The sequence below is a fragment of the Callorhinus ursinus genome, unplaced genomic scaffold (assembly GCF_003265705.2).
Source record: "Callorhinus ursinus isolate GAN/ISIS: 27379988/994484 unplaced genomic scaffold, GSC_fseal_2.0 scaffold2, whole genome shotgun sequence".
Taxonomy (NCBI): Eukaryota; Metazoa; Chordata; class Mammalia; order Carnivora; family Otariidae; genus Callorhinus; species Callorhinus ursinus.
Window position 1 is genome coordinate 61,597,653 of NW_027397064.1, and position 18,455 is coordinate 61,616,107.

General features: G+C 42.5%; 1 protein-coding gene across 4 annotated transcripts in view; it reads left to right on the forward strand.

The window, feature by feature from the left end:
* Positions 1–18,455, forward strand: part of STK39 (serine/threonine kinase 39) — a 296,558-nt gene that overhangs the window by 52,348 nt on the left and 225,755 nt on the right. For 3 of the 4 annotated variants that reach the window (XM_073882923.1, XM_025853633.2, XM_073882927.1), the window contains exon 2: positions 6,521–6,633. In XM_073882923.1, coding sequence (XP_073739024.1) covers positions 6,521–6,633 — 113 coding nt within the window. Of the gene's footprint in view, positions 1–6,520; positions 6,634–17,966 lie in introns of those variants that run through there. The other variant, XM_025853639.2, reaches the window with a different exon arrangement.

Below are 18,455 nucleotides of genomic sequence, written 5' to 3' on the forward strand. Positions count from 1 at the left end.
TAGTGCTCTCTGCGTGGAACACAGCTTCACCTCCCTTGTGTCTAGGTAGCTTCCCCAGGGTTGGGTTGATGTGGGTTTTATTCACTTAGCAAACACTTACCTACGGCCTCCTGCATTCCAGGCAGGGGCCTCAGCGGTAGGGCTGATTCTAGGAGTAATAAGGCCAGGGAAGACCGCTCTGTGATCCTGTAAGTGCTGCGATGAGGCTGCACCGGGTCCTTGGGAGCAAAGAGGAAATGACTAACTCTGCTTGCGGTTGTTGGAAGAGGCAGCGTCTCAGGTGAATCCTGGCCAAGCCCTGGGGCTAGCTTGTCAAACACCCCCACCCCATCAAAATAGGATGTTCTTTTTCTTAGCAAATAAATGCACATTCACAGACAGAGATGTTTCCTCCAAGTTGCATGTTGGTTAGTATCAGCATCAGGACTAGAATCCTAGAATGCAGTTCCAGCTTTGAGGGGTCTAAGCCCTAAATGAGTGCTCTTCAGACTAATGAAGTATTTTTTAAGCCGGCAACTAATCGTATTCACAGAGTGATTTTTTTTATCTACTGTATATCATTAGGAAAACAAAAAATGGGAGTAAATCCCAATATTAATCACATTGAATTTGATGGAAATTAGAGTCTGTTATTTATTTTTTTTAAAGATTTTATTTATTCATTTGAGAGAAAGAGAACAAGCAGGAGAGGCAGAGGGAGAGGGAGAAGCAGGCTCCCCACTGAGCTGGGAGCCTGATAAGGGGCTCGATCCCAGGACCCCAGGATCATGACCTGAGCCGAAGGCAGAGGCTTCTAAGCCATCTGAGCCACCCAGGTGCCCCTAGAGCCTGTTATTTAATAATTCCTTATCATGTACTTACCACTCCTCTTTAACCGGGTGACTAGAATTTACTTGTACTCTCGCAATATTCATTATTGATTTTATTTATATCAGTAATCATAATCCATGTACCTTCTGAATTTAGTAAGTGTAATGTAGGGTTTTTTTTTTTATGTTTGTTTTAACTGTTGCTTTAGATGTAGCTTGAGGTGCAAGGTGAATTTATTGACATTCATTTCAATTTGATTCCACATCCCAGTTCCCCTCTATCTCTCTTACGATCAGATCCCCAGGCTACTTTTTGTTTTTCTGTGGCATTATCAGATGATTCTTGCCAAGTTACAGACGAGTGCTGCTTTCCTTTGGTGAGGTCTGTGACCTCTAAAGGTTCCAACAAGCCAGGCTATCCCAGGTAAGGGAGTTTGTGCAGGTCGGTAGTGAAATGTGAGCATATTTGCTCAGTGGCCATTTCTCCACCTCACCGTCATCTTCATTTATTTATTTTGTGTGAGCTCTTACTCTGCTCCAGCAATCCCAGAAGGTGGGTCCACCGATGGTGGCAGAAGGATGTAAGTCAGCCAGCGTGGTTGTAACGTGAAGAAGGTCACTCGGTGTGTGGGGTGCGTGTCCCCTGTTTGTAACTTCCTTGAGAAACGTGGCCTTGCTGTGCCATGCCCATTGTATACACACAGTCTGTGTACCATTTATCAGACAGGCCAGCAGGAGTGTCTGTGTTATTAAGGAATCCATATATATACATGCGAATTGCGTATAACACCTGTCTCACAGCTTCCCTTCTTTGTGTTTGACTTGATAGTTTACTGTGCTGTTCCTTCCACATAGAATGTACCAAACAACAGGAAAATAGCCCTGGTAGTTTTCTCTTGGTGGGAAATAGTGGGATAAGGTAGATGACAACACGGTCACATGTAGTAAATCAGTGTGGGCCCATGTCCTGAGTATGTACATGTATTATGTTGAATCATTGGAAATGTGATCCCTTTTGATTGAGAAGAATGGCAACTTCATATGTGTAGGCTAACAAATAATTTAAAAATTGGACATCGGGCAAGGAAGGGTGCACCTCTGAAGCCAAATAGTAATTACACAGGGAGGCAAAATACAGCCTGTGGCAAGCTGTTTTGTGACTCACAGTGCTTTTATGTTAAAAAAGATTTAATTGCTAACCTTATCGTATTAGGAGATTTCAAACAAAATTCTGAGTTTTCAGCTTCTCTGCAAAAATCAGAATCTTGGCGTGCTAGGTTGGCGAACTTCCGTGGCGACATTAGCGGGGGTGGGTGGCCGCTATGTTCCTACAGAGTTCACGTGTGTGTCCGTTCACACGCTGGCCAGCTTCCGGCTCTCAGGTGACCTTGACTGGCCTCGTGGGCTTTGAGGTTGGACACGTGATATAAATAGAACACCTATAGTATGTTGGATAAGGAGAGAATTGGAAGAAGTCATCAGCTGGATCAGAGCCATTTGTTTTGTTAATTATCCATCCCCAACCAGCACATCCAAAAAGACAGCCTGACGCAGCTCCGGACACTGTGCACTGAGAAAGGACAGGTAAGCATAAGGAAGGAATCCTTCCATGTGCTAAGAGTTGGGCAAACTTATTGTATGAAAATTTTTGGCTCAGTGCTCCTCATTTAAGTAGGATGTGATGACAGCTTCCTTCCACTGGCCACTATTCATGTTATAGGCTAATATAATATCTATTTCGTTTGTTTCTTAATTCCTGACATTTATGAGGAGAGATTACTGGACAGTTGGCCACGTCCTAACTTTAACATAAAGAAAAGTTCTTATGGACTAATATGTATATAAAGTATCAGCTGTTTATCGCTCCATTATTCATATTGGAGGGAAAACTGGAAATAAAGAGAAGACTGATCAATAGAGGAAGGGCTGAATAAATTATGGTATGTCAACATCATGAAATATGTAGCATTAAAACAACAAATTGGCCGGACACCAATTGACTTGGAGGGATTTCCCTGAAAAGTAATACTAACTTAAGATTTAACTAGTGCTTCCTATGTACTAGACACAGTTCCAAGGGCTTTCCATGTATTAACCCATGTGATCCTCCCAGCTACGCTATGAGCTCTATGCTGTTATCTCCATCATACAAATGAAGAAATTGAGGCATGGAGGAGTTAAGTCAGTCATCAAAGAACAAGCATTTACTGTGTGGTGGGGCCAGGTTATGAACTCCTGCAATCCGGGTAGACAGAGACTTTTTAAAGTAATTTTTAGGTTAGATATCAGAGTACCTTATCAATAAGAAGTTTAGCTATAGAATCTTAATTCATAGCTATTCCAGAATTCTCTGGATTCTTTTCTTATATTTTAGACTCTTAGACTCATTATGCTGGCTCAGACCTTAGAAATAATTTAGTCTTCCGGTTTTCGAACTTAGCCCTCCTTTTCCCTTCTTTAAACCAACTGAATCTTCCTGTAGGCAGAATGATACTTAGTACTGACCTGGAGCTACTCGGCCTTCTCTTTTTCCCCTGGGTGGTGGTGGGGTGGGGGGGCTAGTGCCGGCTATAGATACAGTCTGCCTCCTTAATTCTGTGGGTGCAGAAATGCATTCCAGAGAGAGAGCCTAACATTTACTGAACTGATGTTTCCGGCGATGTTATTAGGCCTCATGGGTAGATTTTATTATGCCCATTAAGGAAACTGAGATTTAGAGAAAAATTAAGCCCAACATCATAGAGGAAATTGGTACTAGGGTTGAAAGGATAGGAAGGGTAGAATCCTTGTTGAACCTCCTTTTCTGGGGTCTTACAACCTAAGATTTGGGAGCTACAGTGGCCCACCAGAAGCCCTTCCATTGAATGTTACCTTATCTTGCTGTTGACTTAAGTAGGCAGTTGTTGAGAGCTTCTCATTTGTACGGCATTATTTACCACAGGTGATAGCAGGGCAGGGAGTAGAACTGACAATGAAAGGCTTCTGTATTAGTCAGCTCAGGCTGCTTTAACGAAACACTAGGGACTGGGCGCCTCAAACAATAGGCGCTGACTTCTCATAGTTTCGAGGCTGGAAGTCAATCCAGATCAAGGTGCTTTCTGGTGTGGGTGCTCTTCCTTTCCCTTCCTCATCCATAAAGCTAGGGCTTGGACTTGATAGTCCCTAAGGCTCCCTGCCCCTCTGTCATTGTTCTTGATCTCCCTTGCAGTTGAGGGAGATCTTTGGGGTCAAAGCAGTGTCTCCTGACTTGTCCAGTGAGTGGTGACGTGCATTCACGCAATGACAGGAACCCCAGGATTATTCTCTCTAGAGACGAGAAGCTGCTGGTTGTTCTTTAGTCAGTTATAGTTGTTAAGTAATAACAATTCTCTAGTTGTGAAGCTCCAATAAAAGACTTTCCCTCCTGCTGCCTCTTTCTGTCCGGAATTCTTGTTTTTGTCTGCGTTCTTGCATGTGTCTGTGGAAGTCCGGAGACTTTTATAGTCAAGGATTTACCAGGCCATGGGAGGCAGCCGCCTCTTACAGGCACTTGTGTTATCCTTTTTGGGAGTGTGTGTTCTCGCCATTCCTGTTTTTCAGTTCCCCTGCTTTGAACATGTTCTGGGATGTGGATTAAGGATTCGGTGGGGGTGGGGGTGGGGGTGGGGGTAGATTTGGGTGGGAGACTTATAGCGGGTAGAGCCGAGAATGACTTCCCATCAGCAGCAACTTAAAGACGTGTGTTGATGTCTCTGCTGGATACCAGGCCCAGTGCTAACCAGTTACTTACCACTTTCTCGGCGGCACAGTCAGTGATGGTCTCTTGTTCTGGAGACCTTGACTGGAAAGTACACTTTGCTATCAGCAGGCCTCTTTGTAGTATTTGGCTGTGATATCTAGAGCATTCTGGATTGAACCCAGCACGCTTTGATCTGTAGGGCCAAGACCGATATGGTGGGACTTGGAATAGTAGCCGATGGGGCAGGCAGTGAGAAAAGGACAGGGAGGCCCTTTTAACAACCTCTGACAATAGCACTCCCTCCTTGAACTAGAGAGTAAGACTCACTTGAATCTTCCCTCTAGGTGGTTTCTTTTTTGTTCAAGCATGTAGGACATTTTTTTCTGTCCTATAAGGCCAGGACAAGCGGGGAAGGGAAGTGTGGGCTCTGGCCTATGGGAAGCAGGGAAAAGCATGGAGCTTGGAGTCTGGCCAACCTGACACAGACCCCAGCCCAGGCACTTAGCTGTGTGGGCAAGTTTTCCAAGTCCCAGTGTTCTTACATATAACATGAGGCTAGGAATAAAAAATGTGCAGGCTTGTAACGAGAATTGCATGAATAAAGTGCCTACGGTACCGGGGGTGGTTAGTATATATGGATTTTCTCCCTCCTTGGTGAACACCGGTTGGACTTCCTGGAATGGGAGTCTTGAAGTTGGAGACCTGGTTTTGGAGCATAGGGTGATCTGCTTGGGACACCAGATCCAGGGGCCAGAGTGGATATTGAGACCACAGGACAGAAGAAAGGGCAAACTTTCAGCTCCAGAGACACCCACTTGGGCACCTACCTCCTTGGTGTGGGAAAGGATTGATTTTCACTAGAAATGTCATGCCTGCCTATCACATCTGCTAAGGAAAGCTAATACTGATCTCCCTTCTGTATTGTCCAAAGCTGCCCCTTCCTCCATTTGATGATACTGGATGACTCATTTGAGAAGTAGTCCTCGAAGAAAAGCTTTAAGGAGAAAGGTGCATGGTCACATCTGGGCCCCCTTTTGCACAATCCTGAGCACAGACTCTTTCTCTGCTTGGCTGTCTTGCAGGGGTAGAGGATTTATGTGATCCTAAGGAGGTTTTTGGTATTCTTTGCAGAAGTGAGATGCCTTAACCTAGAGGTCTTTTTGCCTCCATGGAATACAAACCGGATTAGGAGCTCTTTGTGCTCTGCCACAAATCATTACACGTCTGCATTTTGCTCTTATAAGATATGGACAATGACATGACTCTGTCTCCTAGGAGTTTGAGTGCTTTAGTTAATGATCATGAAACTTTAGAAATAGGAAATTCATATGAATGCTGAGAGCTTTTGTAATTACATATTTGCATCCCTTGCTTGGCATCCTTGAAAGTTGTCCTTTCAACATGAGAATCCTTGGGCTGATTCTTGTTCTTTTAATTGTAGAGCAAGTTTAGAAGGAATAAGCTCAAAGAGCACAGATAAGTTGTCACGGCGTCTCGCGGAAACCCTGAAGTCGTTCAGGCTGGAGTGGTTTGGTTTGGGCTGAAATGGAAGAAGAGCTCGAGGTATTTTAAGGGCACTGAAGTTAGAGAATCCTGGGGGCCGGGGACGGTAATGGCCTCCGGGCAGCGTTGTGCTTAGAGGCTCCTGTCTCTTGTCCCTGTGACCTCAGGACCCGTCACTTTATCAGCCTTTGTTTCAGGCAGCAGGGAACATGCTGGATTGCAATGGGCTTTTTTGATGTGGATTGTAGCTTCTGGAGCATGGGCACTGTTTTTCTATCCCATCGAGCAGTCTGCTCTTTGCTTTTTCTCCCACAGATAATTATTTTCAGACTCAGAGACTCTTTAAGAATATGTTAAAAGGCAATGTTTTGAATACCTTGAGTAGAAGACTTAAAAAAAAAAAGATAGGTATTTGTTTAGGAAGGGGGTCACGACTAGTAACCAGACAGCATGCCACCTGATAGCTGATTCTGTTTTTCTTTTGTTTCAGGCAGCGGTGCTACGGCTGTGGTCCAGGCTGCTCTCTGCAAGCCCCGGCAAGAACGCGTAGCAATAAAGCGCATCAACTTGGAAAAATGCCAGACCAGTATGGATGAACTATTAGTAAGTAAAAAGTGAAGGATACCCGCCGGTTGCTTTTCTTCACTGGTGGGTTTGCAGGGCTGGCCAGAGGAGCAGGGGAAAGAGAGAGCAAAGGCAAGTTGGTGTTCCCTCCTATTTTGACACATGTATTTCTTGGAAAGCAGCCCACATCGCTGCTCCTCCCCTGATTAATTATACCGTCCCTTACAGTTGTGTTGTATACTGTATGACTCACTTTGCTATCACAAGCAGGGTTTTGTTCAGTCCTCATAATTCCAGGGTGGGCCTGGTCTCCGCACTGACACTCTCTTTTGGAAAACCAGGGAACAGACACAGTTAGATGAACTCGAAGGTCATGTGATGCTGAGTGCAGAGCTGGGTTGGAGAGCTTCTGGCCCTCCATCCAGAGTCGACATAGATAGGAATTACTCCCCAAGCCCTTTTTGGTCATTTTGCCTTTCAGAAATTACCAGATGACCTACACATTTCAGTTATTCAAAATACTGCAGGGTAGCTTGCTTTTGGCTAAGAAGAGGAGTTTGCTTTTTGTACATGGCAACTTGTAATTCTTATTCTAAAGGAAGTACGTACGTTACATAAATAATTGGAGCTTTGAGGATATGACTATAGTAGCATTGGTTGATTGCAGGAACTTTTGCTTTTGGCTTAACTGACTCGTTATTAAACGAACAGCTTGGCAAATGGTTATTAGTTGCCCGGCAAACTGTGAAGGGTTTGAGAGTTTAATCTCATAAATATAGTTGTCATTCTGCCTGCCAATTCTTTTATTTTCCTTTTGGCCATTTATTTGAGGATAATAGGAAACTGCAGTGGAGGAGTTAACTGATTGGTTATCCCAACCCTAATCCCAGTACAAATATTAGTCCAATAGCTATCCACACAAGCTACAAAGTATAATGACATTTGGCTCCAAATGAAGAAGCCTTTTGTTGTTTTCTACATTGGGAATGGAATGTCATTAACAAGAGCTTTTTGTCTTTACTCAGAATATAGCTTTTATTCCAGTCTTAATTACGGCACACTATAGTATAAATTAAGTAGAAGGATAAAGCTGCACTTTTCCAGATGTGTTTGGCCTCACATTTTAAATTAGGCTCCACAAGGCATAGATTTCGCTGCGATTGAAGCAACAGATTGCCCGCTAAAACTCAGATTAAAGCAGGGGCTTCCACAATTTAATGTTAATTCCAAAACAAAACAAAACAAAACAAAACAAAAACAACCCAAACCCCACAAAATATATATACATTTAAGGCTGTGACCTTCTTCAGAATTTCATCTGTGCTTTGCTCTTACGGAAATGATTGCTGCATCCTTCTGTCGCTTGCAATCATGGTGACCAATAAAATTGTGCCTTTGTCATCTGACCAGTTTTGAAGGTCACTCTCCCCAAGTGGAAAAAGCACTAAAACTGTGGGGAGAGTCGGGTCCTACTTCTGCCACCGACTTGTTTTCTACCTTTGGTCAAGTCACCTAACAGCACAGCACTGTTTAGAAAGATTGTTGGATTGGGAAATCTCTCAGATCCTTTTAGGAGTCCTCAAATTCTGTGGCTATACTGAATATGTGCTATTTTTTTTTTTTAATTGGAGTGTACATTTGTATGCCCTGTTTGGAAATAACCACTCACGAATTTGCCCGTGATGATTGTACTTGATCTTGGCACTCTGTTGGAGATCCCATGGCCATCCTGTTGCCAGCAGCAGACTATTTATGCAGGGTCTTTGTGAGACCTGTGTACATTTGTGTCTGGCAATTCTGAAACCAGCCTTCCGGGCCGACACTGTGGTCCCTGGTCTCTACGAGCCCCGAGTTGCCCCAAGCCTCCATGTTCTCCCTCTGCTGGCTGTTGGTCAGCAGTTGGTTGCTGGCCATGGGAGCTAATGAAGGTCCTGGTGGAGGCAGCAGGGGGGGACACTTTCCTCTGTTTCCCTGGGACCAGGGACCATAACAGTGTCATTTGGAGATACAATTTAGGCAGAGCTGCACATGTAAGGACCTGGGTGTTATGGCTTTGTGCTTGGCTCATTAATCTGAGGTTTTAGGATTTATGAGTTAGCTTATTAGCAGTTAGTTTATTTCTCTCATTCTCCATCCACCTCCCCCCCAGCTTAATGCCCACGATGTGTTAAGAGTATAGTATATATGTATAATTATCTATTTTTCCTTTAAGAGGTATATTGATTTCTTGCTTTGATCTTTCCTTAACCTTGAACCTTTGACCTTCTGATGTCTTGATATTTCAAGAGATGGGAGGGGGAATGGTTCTTTAGGATGTTTGTCCTTTGCAAACAGCAAGAAATGGAACTTACAGTATGGGCTGCCTGATGTTGCCAGGCTTTTGTGGCCCAGCTATTGGCACATGAGATCGTGTGGAGCAAAGTTGCTATAATCCTTTCAATTTCTAATACTGCTGCTGCTCGCACTTTTATTATCTCTCTGGGTTCACATTTTGGCAGTGTTTGGACATCCGGTATCCTAATAATCCTTTAATTCCGTGTGTGTGCGCGTGCGTGTGCGTGCATTATGTACAGGTCCACGCTCTGCATCATTTCACAAACCGTGCCATGTGTTAACTGGAAGCCATTGTTCTTATAAGAAACAATGGCCACTGGAATCCTTACTTTGTGAGAGTGTTATGTCATAGAAGTCACAGTTATCAACCGTCTGCTGGCTGTTGGAATGTCCGCCTCCCCAGCTGAAACTATCACCTCCTACTTCCTACTCCCTTCCGTGTCCCTACACTCTTGCTTCAACCCCCCTGGTAAGGTAGGATTTCCACTCACAGGTATGATGTGATGGCCCGGAGCAGTTCTGGACAACTGTCCCTGGACTCTGCTTCTATGTATGGCAGAGGCTGTCCGATTCTGTGGTCATATGGAGTTTACTTCAGGTCTGGCTGAAGAAGGATTCAAGTGGTCATGATTTCTGAAGCAAAGTGATAATTACAGTCCTGTCTTCTCTGAGAAGGAAGGGAGGAAAAGAAATATTAGATGAAATCACTGGTGCTAAATAAGTGGTAATTTAAATAAAATTTATTTACTGTTGAAATGAGTACTGTAATATTCCTCAATGACATTTGGTTCCGGATCTGATACACATTTAGTCATTTATTTGGTAAATATTTAACGAGTTTCCTCATTGTGCTCAGGCCCATAAGAAGGGTGAGTTTTGGGTGTATATATCGGAGGACAAAGCAATATGCTTGGTAAAAATTCATCTTAACAGCAATTAGATTAGAAAACCCTAGAACAAATGTTTTTCTTGGCCTTACATGAATAGCATTTAGTTAATTTAATTCTTTTTCTAGGCATGTTTTTAAGTTTTCTTAGATGTATTAGAGTTTGGCCTTTAATTATAGTTAAAGTTATAGTTAAACTCTCTAGGTATGATGCTTTGGTGGTTAATTTTCTAGGAGTCAAGGGCTGTTACTGGTCTGTTCTATATTCCTGACCATTCCAACCTAGATGCTTTGATAATTTCTGAGATTTGTTAATCCCACATTTTTTAATCCCACAGTGGTATAAATGACTATAATAGGCTTAACACTCTCTGGGAGACATTTATAGTTTCAGAATAGAGCTTGTTAACTGCATGATTATTAAACCCTCCTAGATGCTAGACACTGAGCTAGACGATGGGGAAAACAAAGTTGATTGCTGTTTTTTGGGGAGCCTGGGGACTGGTAAATGAGTTTCTTCATTTTTATATTGGGTTGGTGAGCTTTTTGAGCTATGGATTCTTTCTGCACCTTTTCCCTCTATTTGTGTAGAAATGGTTTAACAGATTCTCTAACATGCATTCCATTGAGGGAGTTCTTGCTTTTCAGTAGGAATTTGAGGCTGGCTTAAATGGGTCTGATCCACTGTCATGCAGGCTGGGTATATTCTATGTGAAGATGGCCTTCAGGTTTCTTGAAAGAGCTTAATTCTCTGGTTTGTGGTTAATCTCCAAGGTTAGGGATGCTGCTCGAGGGCCCACTCACTTCCCTTAAAATTCCATTTCACCAGTGAATAACTAATCCGCTTTTTCGAAGTCATCTTTCAGTCTCTATCACCAGGTGACAGTGATTTCCATAAATGTGACATGGTCGTCCTTCCCTTTATTTATCCTAAAACCCACTTTTTCCAACCTTCAGGGGACTCTCCTTAAAATTTTTGGCCAGCGATTGATGGACATTTTGGTTCATCACCTTAACTTGACTTGATGGTTTTTAGACTTCAACCATATCCTTCTCAATACTTTTTCTCTAGATTTGAGTTCTCATATTTTTAGTCTGTCTTTGGTCCCTAGTCACAGAAAGCTCAGTAGCATTTTCTCATTGCTTCATAAACACCAATGCCATCAAAACTTACAGTTTAATTCCTAGGGGCAGGAGTGCTGTGTGTGTAGGAGAAATCATGGCCCTGGGGCCAGGCAAAGTGCTTGTTTCTTCAAGGAAAAAAAAAAAAGTCTAGTTAAGGGATTTCATTATAAAACAATATTTAATGATCATTATAATATTTTAGCACATGATGGGTGACAGATGTGAGCAAAGTCGTTTCAAAAAACAATGGCCACCCATGGTTGCCCAAACTTGTGATGGAAGGAAAATGGCTTCCTGGGTCAGAGGGCCTGTGTTCTTCATGTGGATCATGGACTTGAGAGGGATCGGTTTCACCCCTGGCCCTCTGTCTCCACATTTGTTCAATAAGGAATTCTCCTGATGGCAAAACTTCATCACCAAAGTTCTATTTAAAAATTAATTCTTTTAATGAAATTCCTTTTAATAATCACTTGAACAAAAACACTGATTGCTAGCAAATTATGCTTCATAATTCAGGATGGAATCAAGTCACTCCAGCATTATAGTGTAACAAAAACAATCCAGTGTAAATGCATAGATCTGGGCACACAGTGTGCCATCTGCCTCTCCCATGTACATAATGGAAGAGTTTCTGTCTCCAGCTGGAAAAAAATCTGGCATCTGCCCTTCTTTTCCTATATCATCTTTATAAGGATATTTTGCTGTGTTTCACTAACAGTGTTCATAGATAAATCATGAGTTTACTTGCCCTCAGAACAAAGCCACTGCCCTCATTTTGCTTTTTGCTGCACGGTTATTTTATTATTTCTTATTTCTCTTGATCTCCTGCTGTTCCCTCTCTAGGCATCTCTCCCTTTCTTCCTACTTTCCTTTCTTGTGTTTAGAGGAACGAATTAGCTGTGATTTGTAGGTTATTTTGGAGAATAAAGCTCTAGGTATTTATTTTGCCTAATGGTCATTTGGGAGAACAGTTTAATTATCCCCTAATAGTTTCATTATCTGACATAGGCTTCTCTTATACTTTTAAAATTAAATTACAATATGTGGGGACCTCTAAGTAGTTCCTTTCGCTAGCAGGGTTCCCCCCTTTTAATTGAGGTTTAAAAAATTTAAAAAACATTTTTTGTATGTTCTTACCTAATCTCTGTAATTGTGTTGATACATTTGTAAGCCTTGTTTATTGTAGAAAAAAATTATACCAGTTTGAGGACGTCAACTTAAAAAGCTGGAAGCTATAATGTGTGTTCTCTTTATTATAGAAATGAAAGTACTTTTCCATGCTTTTTGAACAAAAGTATTTTCTAATTAGTAGATTAATTATTCATATCCCAGCTCATTCCTCATCATATGTGGTAACAAATTGCATTTGGCTCTTTCTCGTAGAATCTTTTATACCAAGGCTATAGCATTAAGATACAAGCCAGCTTCACTGAATGTGGTGCTATTTTGAGCATTTCAGGTCACAAACATTAAATTTTGTCCTGCTATTTGTCCTTTGCCACTAATTATTTTTGTACAATTTGGTATTTGTGTTCACCAAAGTATAGTCCAACTGAAGACAGGATTAGGAATGGGAAACTTTTAGACATTTTGAAGACATACATTTTTAAGAAATTAGAGAATAACTGTTATATATGCAAAACTATTTTTACAGCTCTAAAGTTACGTTAGCTGGGAATATGTATGATTTGATCACAGAAAACATTTTTCATTTTGGAACTTCAAATTTAAAAGTCATAGTTGATTCAGATAATAAATGTACTAATTGAATTTACTTTTAAGTGTTTTTATACATTTGTTAGAAATGGCTTGCTAAAATGTTTAACATCTCATTTTTTCCCCAAAGAGTAAGCAGAAATGAATATTGCAAGGACACGTGTTTCTGGACTTACATGTGCTCAGTAACAAAGAGACCCAGCACATACTCATTTTCAGAGTCGGAGAAAATGGGGAAAACATGCCAAGATTGAATATGACTTTAGTTACATATTGTTTATTTTTTTTATACCTCACTTTTGCCGTCCTCATGGACTTCTGGAAAATGTTGTTGGCTTGGGTTGAGGCAGATGATTTTGTTCTTTCCTCCCTTATCTTCTTTATTTTGGTTTGGTTATTTCCACAATTAATTAGCTGCTGTGGAAACAGAAGGACTGTGGAATCCTCAGGGAGAAGGTCGGAGAGTGCCGGGCAGGGCTCCGGCCGCTTCTGCAGGAGGGCTCTTCCCTGGCAGAACCCCAGGCTGCAGACAGTAGTCGCCCCCCACCCCCAGGTGTGGGACGGGGGCGCCACAAAAAATAAAAAGACACATTTGACCTCACATTCTCATCGTTGGGTGATGAAGCCAAATAGAGCAGCTGTGCTGTAAGTTGGCCTGGAGGTTTCCAGCAACATCAGTTGGCTGACAAGAAAAATTCTTCCTGTTTCTGTTTTTAATGAAGTCTTCAACTTTACTTTTCCCAGAACTCCCAGTTGTAGTCGATTAAAAGACCAAATAGCAGTTATTGATAGCGGAATCTGATTTGGATCCCAGGAGGGCCAACATAAGAGCTTCCAGGACCCGTAGGGCATCCTTATTACTGTTGGCTGAAGAACTTCGCAGCCAACTGGAAGAAATCGGCTCCTCCCCGTTGGGTTTTTCTATAGTATTTCAGCATCACATTTTTATTCTTTGTGTTCTTTTCCCCTCCTTGTTTCTTTTGAAGAAAAGAACTAGACCAGTGGCTTCTTACATTTTCAGGCAAGATTCTTCCATTTCGTTTGGACAGTTTTTGTGGAGTGCCCAACTTCCTGACATCATCACCAAGCGTCACCAAGCCGTAGGCCCTGGGATGTCTGCTCTGTTCTGTCTGCAAACAGACACTTACCCATTGTGATTGCTGTGCTGATTTCGAGAGTTTCCTGCCCTCCAACTCCCATGACACTCTGCCTTTTACAGCTGCTCTCTCTAGTTTTAAATACTTCTCTACAAACACTGGTTAAGGCTGTCACAGAATTTATGCTCCCCTTCTCCCAATGTTTTTAACAATATTTCCCCATCTTCAAAATATCTAGACTTCTCCATTTCTAATCCTGCCTTCAATGGACTATCCTTGGATAAACACAGATACAAAATCATAGGAAAATAACTACAAAACTAAATGGCAAGGAACATTGGTTGATTCGTTTGTAAGGGGTACAAGTCGAAATATTTGACTTACTCTTTCTTGAGGTTTCTCCCTCTTGATAATCTTATTCCAAAAGAGGCAAGAGTTTGCTGCACATATGATGTCTAATTTTTTATAATTAAAATACCTCCTAATGACATTTTCATGACTGAAAATGACAGGACAAAAAAAATCCGTCACTCTTAGAAGAGCTTTGTCAATCTTTTTCTTCCATTTCGTGGCTGACATTTGATATCATTGAGGTTTATGGTTTTTGTTTTTAATTCTGCCACTGATGGTATTGGGCTATTTATGAATAGGGATTAGGTTACCCTTCATTATGATGCTGATGTTATGGCATTGCAAGCTGGAGAATGACTTTCTGAAAAGTGTTTTTATTTAACACGATTACCCTCATCATTTAAAGATTTCTTTAAGTGCTAGCAGGATGTTGCATACACTTCAAAGATGTATCTGGAGAGGTATCTCTTGCATTTGGAGGTGTATGTTACATATGGTAGTATTTATAAATCACAGATATTTTTTCCTTTTTAGATTAAGTTGCGGTGTGGCTAAGTGCCTTTCTCTCAGCATTTTGTTGAAGGAATGAAGCATCTCTCAGTGCTTAGCTCCAAAGCAGTGGTTCTCAACTTTGGCCGAACATTTGAGACTCACCTGGGAGCTTTTGAAAAATTTCATTCCCAGCCTGTTACCCTAAACCAATTTACATCAGCATCTCTGGGGCTAGGATCCAGGCACTGGTATTTTTTTTAAAGCTCCCCAGGCGATTTCAATATGTAACCAAGGTTGAAAACCAGTGTTTGAGAATAAAGTTAGAAATAACATCTCCTCAGATATAACTGCACATGATGTTGGAGGTTGAGAGGTTTGATTCCTAACTAAGGCTGATTAGGATATTTTGCCACCAGTATCAGATAATGAAGAATCTATTTAGTACTTACATAAGCTGTGAAAATATGCTAATTTGGTTAAGTATAGTTTAATATTTTGAATTCAGAACCCATTTAAACTGTTCCCTTTCCGTAATGAAATTTCTTTCCTTTCAGTGCTTTGTGGATCTCTCTTGGTTTTAGGGGCAAAAGAAACTAGGCTTTAACTTTTCCTCATTCTTAGATCTTCAAACTCTTCTCTATGCTCTGTGGTTTTTTATTTTTATTTTTTAAAGATTTTATTTTTTAAGTAATCTCTACACCCCCACTGTGGGACTGGAACTTCCGACCCTGAGGTCAAGAGTAGAAAGCTCTACCGACCCAGCCAGACAGGCGCCCCTGTGCTCTGTGTTTTGAACCCTTTGCATAAGTATATGTGTAGACTCCTTATCCCAAGACGGTTTGAGGCAGTGTACCATCACAGTTGGAGTATGACAGGGTGGTATAAATTAAACACGGGGTGAAATCCTTAGGAAATACTCCTCCCCGGGTGGAGACAGCGTAGAGTCAGAAACGAAGCCACAAGTTCATGGCCCAATGACCTGTACCCGCGTTAGAGACACTCTTAGAGCCAGCAGGGCGCCCGGGCGCCTGCTGTAATGTTTCTGTAGGGACAGGTGAGCACTGCTGCCAGGGGCTGTCTCTGCACCTTCAAGGCTTAGTCAGCAGCTTAGGACACTTGAGAGAAGTGATCCTTGTCGCCCGCGAGGAGGGGACTGAGACATGGAGAGCCTGGCTTTTAGCATTTGTGTTATGTGCTAGGCATTCTGCAAGGGCTTTTATAGCTCTCATATTGCTTATTTCACAAAAATCCCATGTAGACGGCAGTAATAATCTCCTACGAAAGGAGGTTGAGGTTCAAGGCCCTGGGGTAACCTGCGCAGGTAATGGAGCTGGTCAGTGGCTCAGCCACGCTTACAAGCCAGCCTCCCAGGTCTTTTCTGAAGTGGCTTCTGCTGGGTCCCACCGCTGTCAATCACAGTTCTTGTTTGTCCTCTACTATTTATAGGAGAAAGGATTTTTTTTTTTTTTTTTTTTTTTTTTGGTGGTGGTGGTGGTGGTAGGGGAACAAAGGCCATATAAAAGTATTAGAAAAATACCCACATAAATATTTAAGCACACTTTATTTTCATTTTTTCAGTTTTTGGTTTTTTTTTTTTTTTGGTAGGTTTTTTTTTTTTCCTCCCAAGCAATCCTATTTCCAGGATAGTCTGTGGTAGGATACTCTGTGTGTTTTTGTGTCCCCCACCAAACCTGGACTATCCCACACGAGGGGCCTATGTCAGGCCCCGGTCGGGCAGGTTTGGCTGGGCTGGCCCAGCAGCAGTGTGGGGGTCCCTGGTCCATCTGTCTCCCGCCCACTTTGCTCCCAGCGGAGGGATGCTGATGTGGCTGCTGCTTGAGTTCTAGCAGATGGGTAGGCCTTTTTCTTGCTATCCCATTTTAGGCCCGTTTTCCCACTCCTGTGAAATTTCACTGGTGATTTTTTTCAGATGAAGCCGCACGAGCAGATCCAGCTCTTCAATCCACGGGCAAAATTAAATCCTGTGTCCTAGCTTGGTTTGGCACTTGATGACATGTCTGTCTTACTTCACTAGACTTCCAAGGGAGTGACTGTGTTCTCTTCCTTGACTGTAGTTTTGTTCATTGTGTTGCCTGGACTTCGGAGTTCTGTTTAAGTTCTTCTGACTTTGACCTCATGTCTTTCTCTCCCTTTGAATTTTTTACCCCTTCCTGTAGTTGTGAAATTCAAACCGCTTTAATAATAGTCTCTCTCTCTTTTTTTTAAAGATTTTATTTATTTATTTGACACAGAGTGAGACAGCGAGAGAGGGAACACAAGCAGGGGGAGCGGGAAAGGGAGAAGCAGGCTTCCCGCCGAGCAGGGAGCCCGACGCAGGGCTCGATCCCAGGACCCTGGGATCATGACCTGAGCCAAAGGCACTCGCTTAACCAACTGAGCCACCCAGGCGCCCGTCTCTTTTTTCTGTCTTTGCTTCTTACCCCTTTCTTCGGTCACACGCAGCTAGGCGGTGCCTCTGGGCTTAGCCTCCCCGCCTCCGGCTGTGACCCCATCACCTTCACGGCTGCCGATGGGGCTCCTTCCTTTCGCGCGCCCTCCACCCAAGTGCCTCTCCGTCGGCCTTCTACCACTTTGCCACTCAGAGTCTGGTTTTTGGACCTAAAGGGTTGGCATCATTTGGAAGCCTGATAGAAATGCAGAATCTCAGGCCCCACCCCAGACTGACTGGGTCAGAATCTGCATTTTCATACCGCCTCCACGTGATCAGTGTACACAGTCAAGTTTGAGAAGCATTGCTCCAAATCACACATCTGTGGACTGTGTCCTAGTTAAGGGAATAGAGTATTAGAACCCATTCATTCTGTAGGGAGAATTGGATAAATCTTATTATTATTTTTTTTAATCATACCCATTTATTTATCTTTGGGCAATACTTTTGTCCCTTTTAGGGATAGGAAGAAATGAATATGTTTGGGAATAATCGGCTTTGCCTATCCTGTGAGTGAAGTTAAGGTTTTGGGAAAAGCTTGGATAATTTAGCTGATGGGAGGATTCAAATGGCAGCTGTCATCATTGTCTTGAAAAGAAATGGAGAACGTAGTTCTGTGGAAAGGACATTTGATTCACAAAATATTTCTATTTTCAAAATATAAAATTTAAAAATAATATGCAATTGTCTTAATCAGTTCAGGCTGCTATTAGAAAAATTCCATAGATTTGATGGCTTTTAAACAACAGAAATGTATTTCCTCACAGTTCTGGAGGCTGGAAGCCCAAGATCAGGGTGCTGGCATGGTCAGGTGGGGGGCCTTCTTCCAGGTATAGACTTCTCCCTGCTTCTTCATGCGGCAGAAGGGGCAAGCTCACTCTTTGGGGTCTCTTTTATAATGGCACAAATATCATTCATGAGGGCTCCATCCACAAGACTCAGTCACCTCTCAAAGGCCGCCCCATTTCCTAATACCATCAGCTTACAGATTTTACAGGGGGCACAAACAGACCATAGTGGAAATATAAATATATACATGTAAAAATTTGCATCTCCCTAGAAGGCAGCTAAACAAAAGTCTTCTGTATAAACCAAAATAAGGGTTGAATAGGCAGGTAGAACAATTCATTCTTTCTTCTTTAAGTGCATTTCTACACTATTTGTGGAAATACTACTTATCATGGGGGTTCGGTGAATGCACAGGTCATACGCTGAGGCAGAGTGGCTGGGGTTTCTCCCTAAGGCAGTTTCCATCATGTCGTTGAGCATTAGAGGCTCTACTACATGGAAAGCTTTTGCAGGAAGTTGGCTGGTGTAGGATTTGGGGAATGGACCCCCCCTTGCTGGGGGGCTCAGCAAGGCTTCCCGGAAGGAGAACGGAAGAAGGACGGCGAGGCTGCCCGGAAGGAGA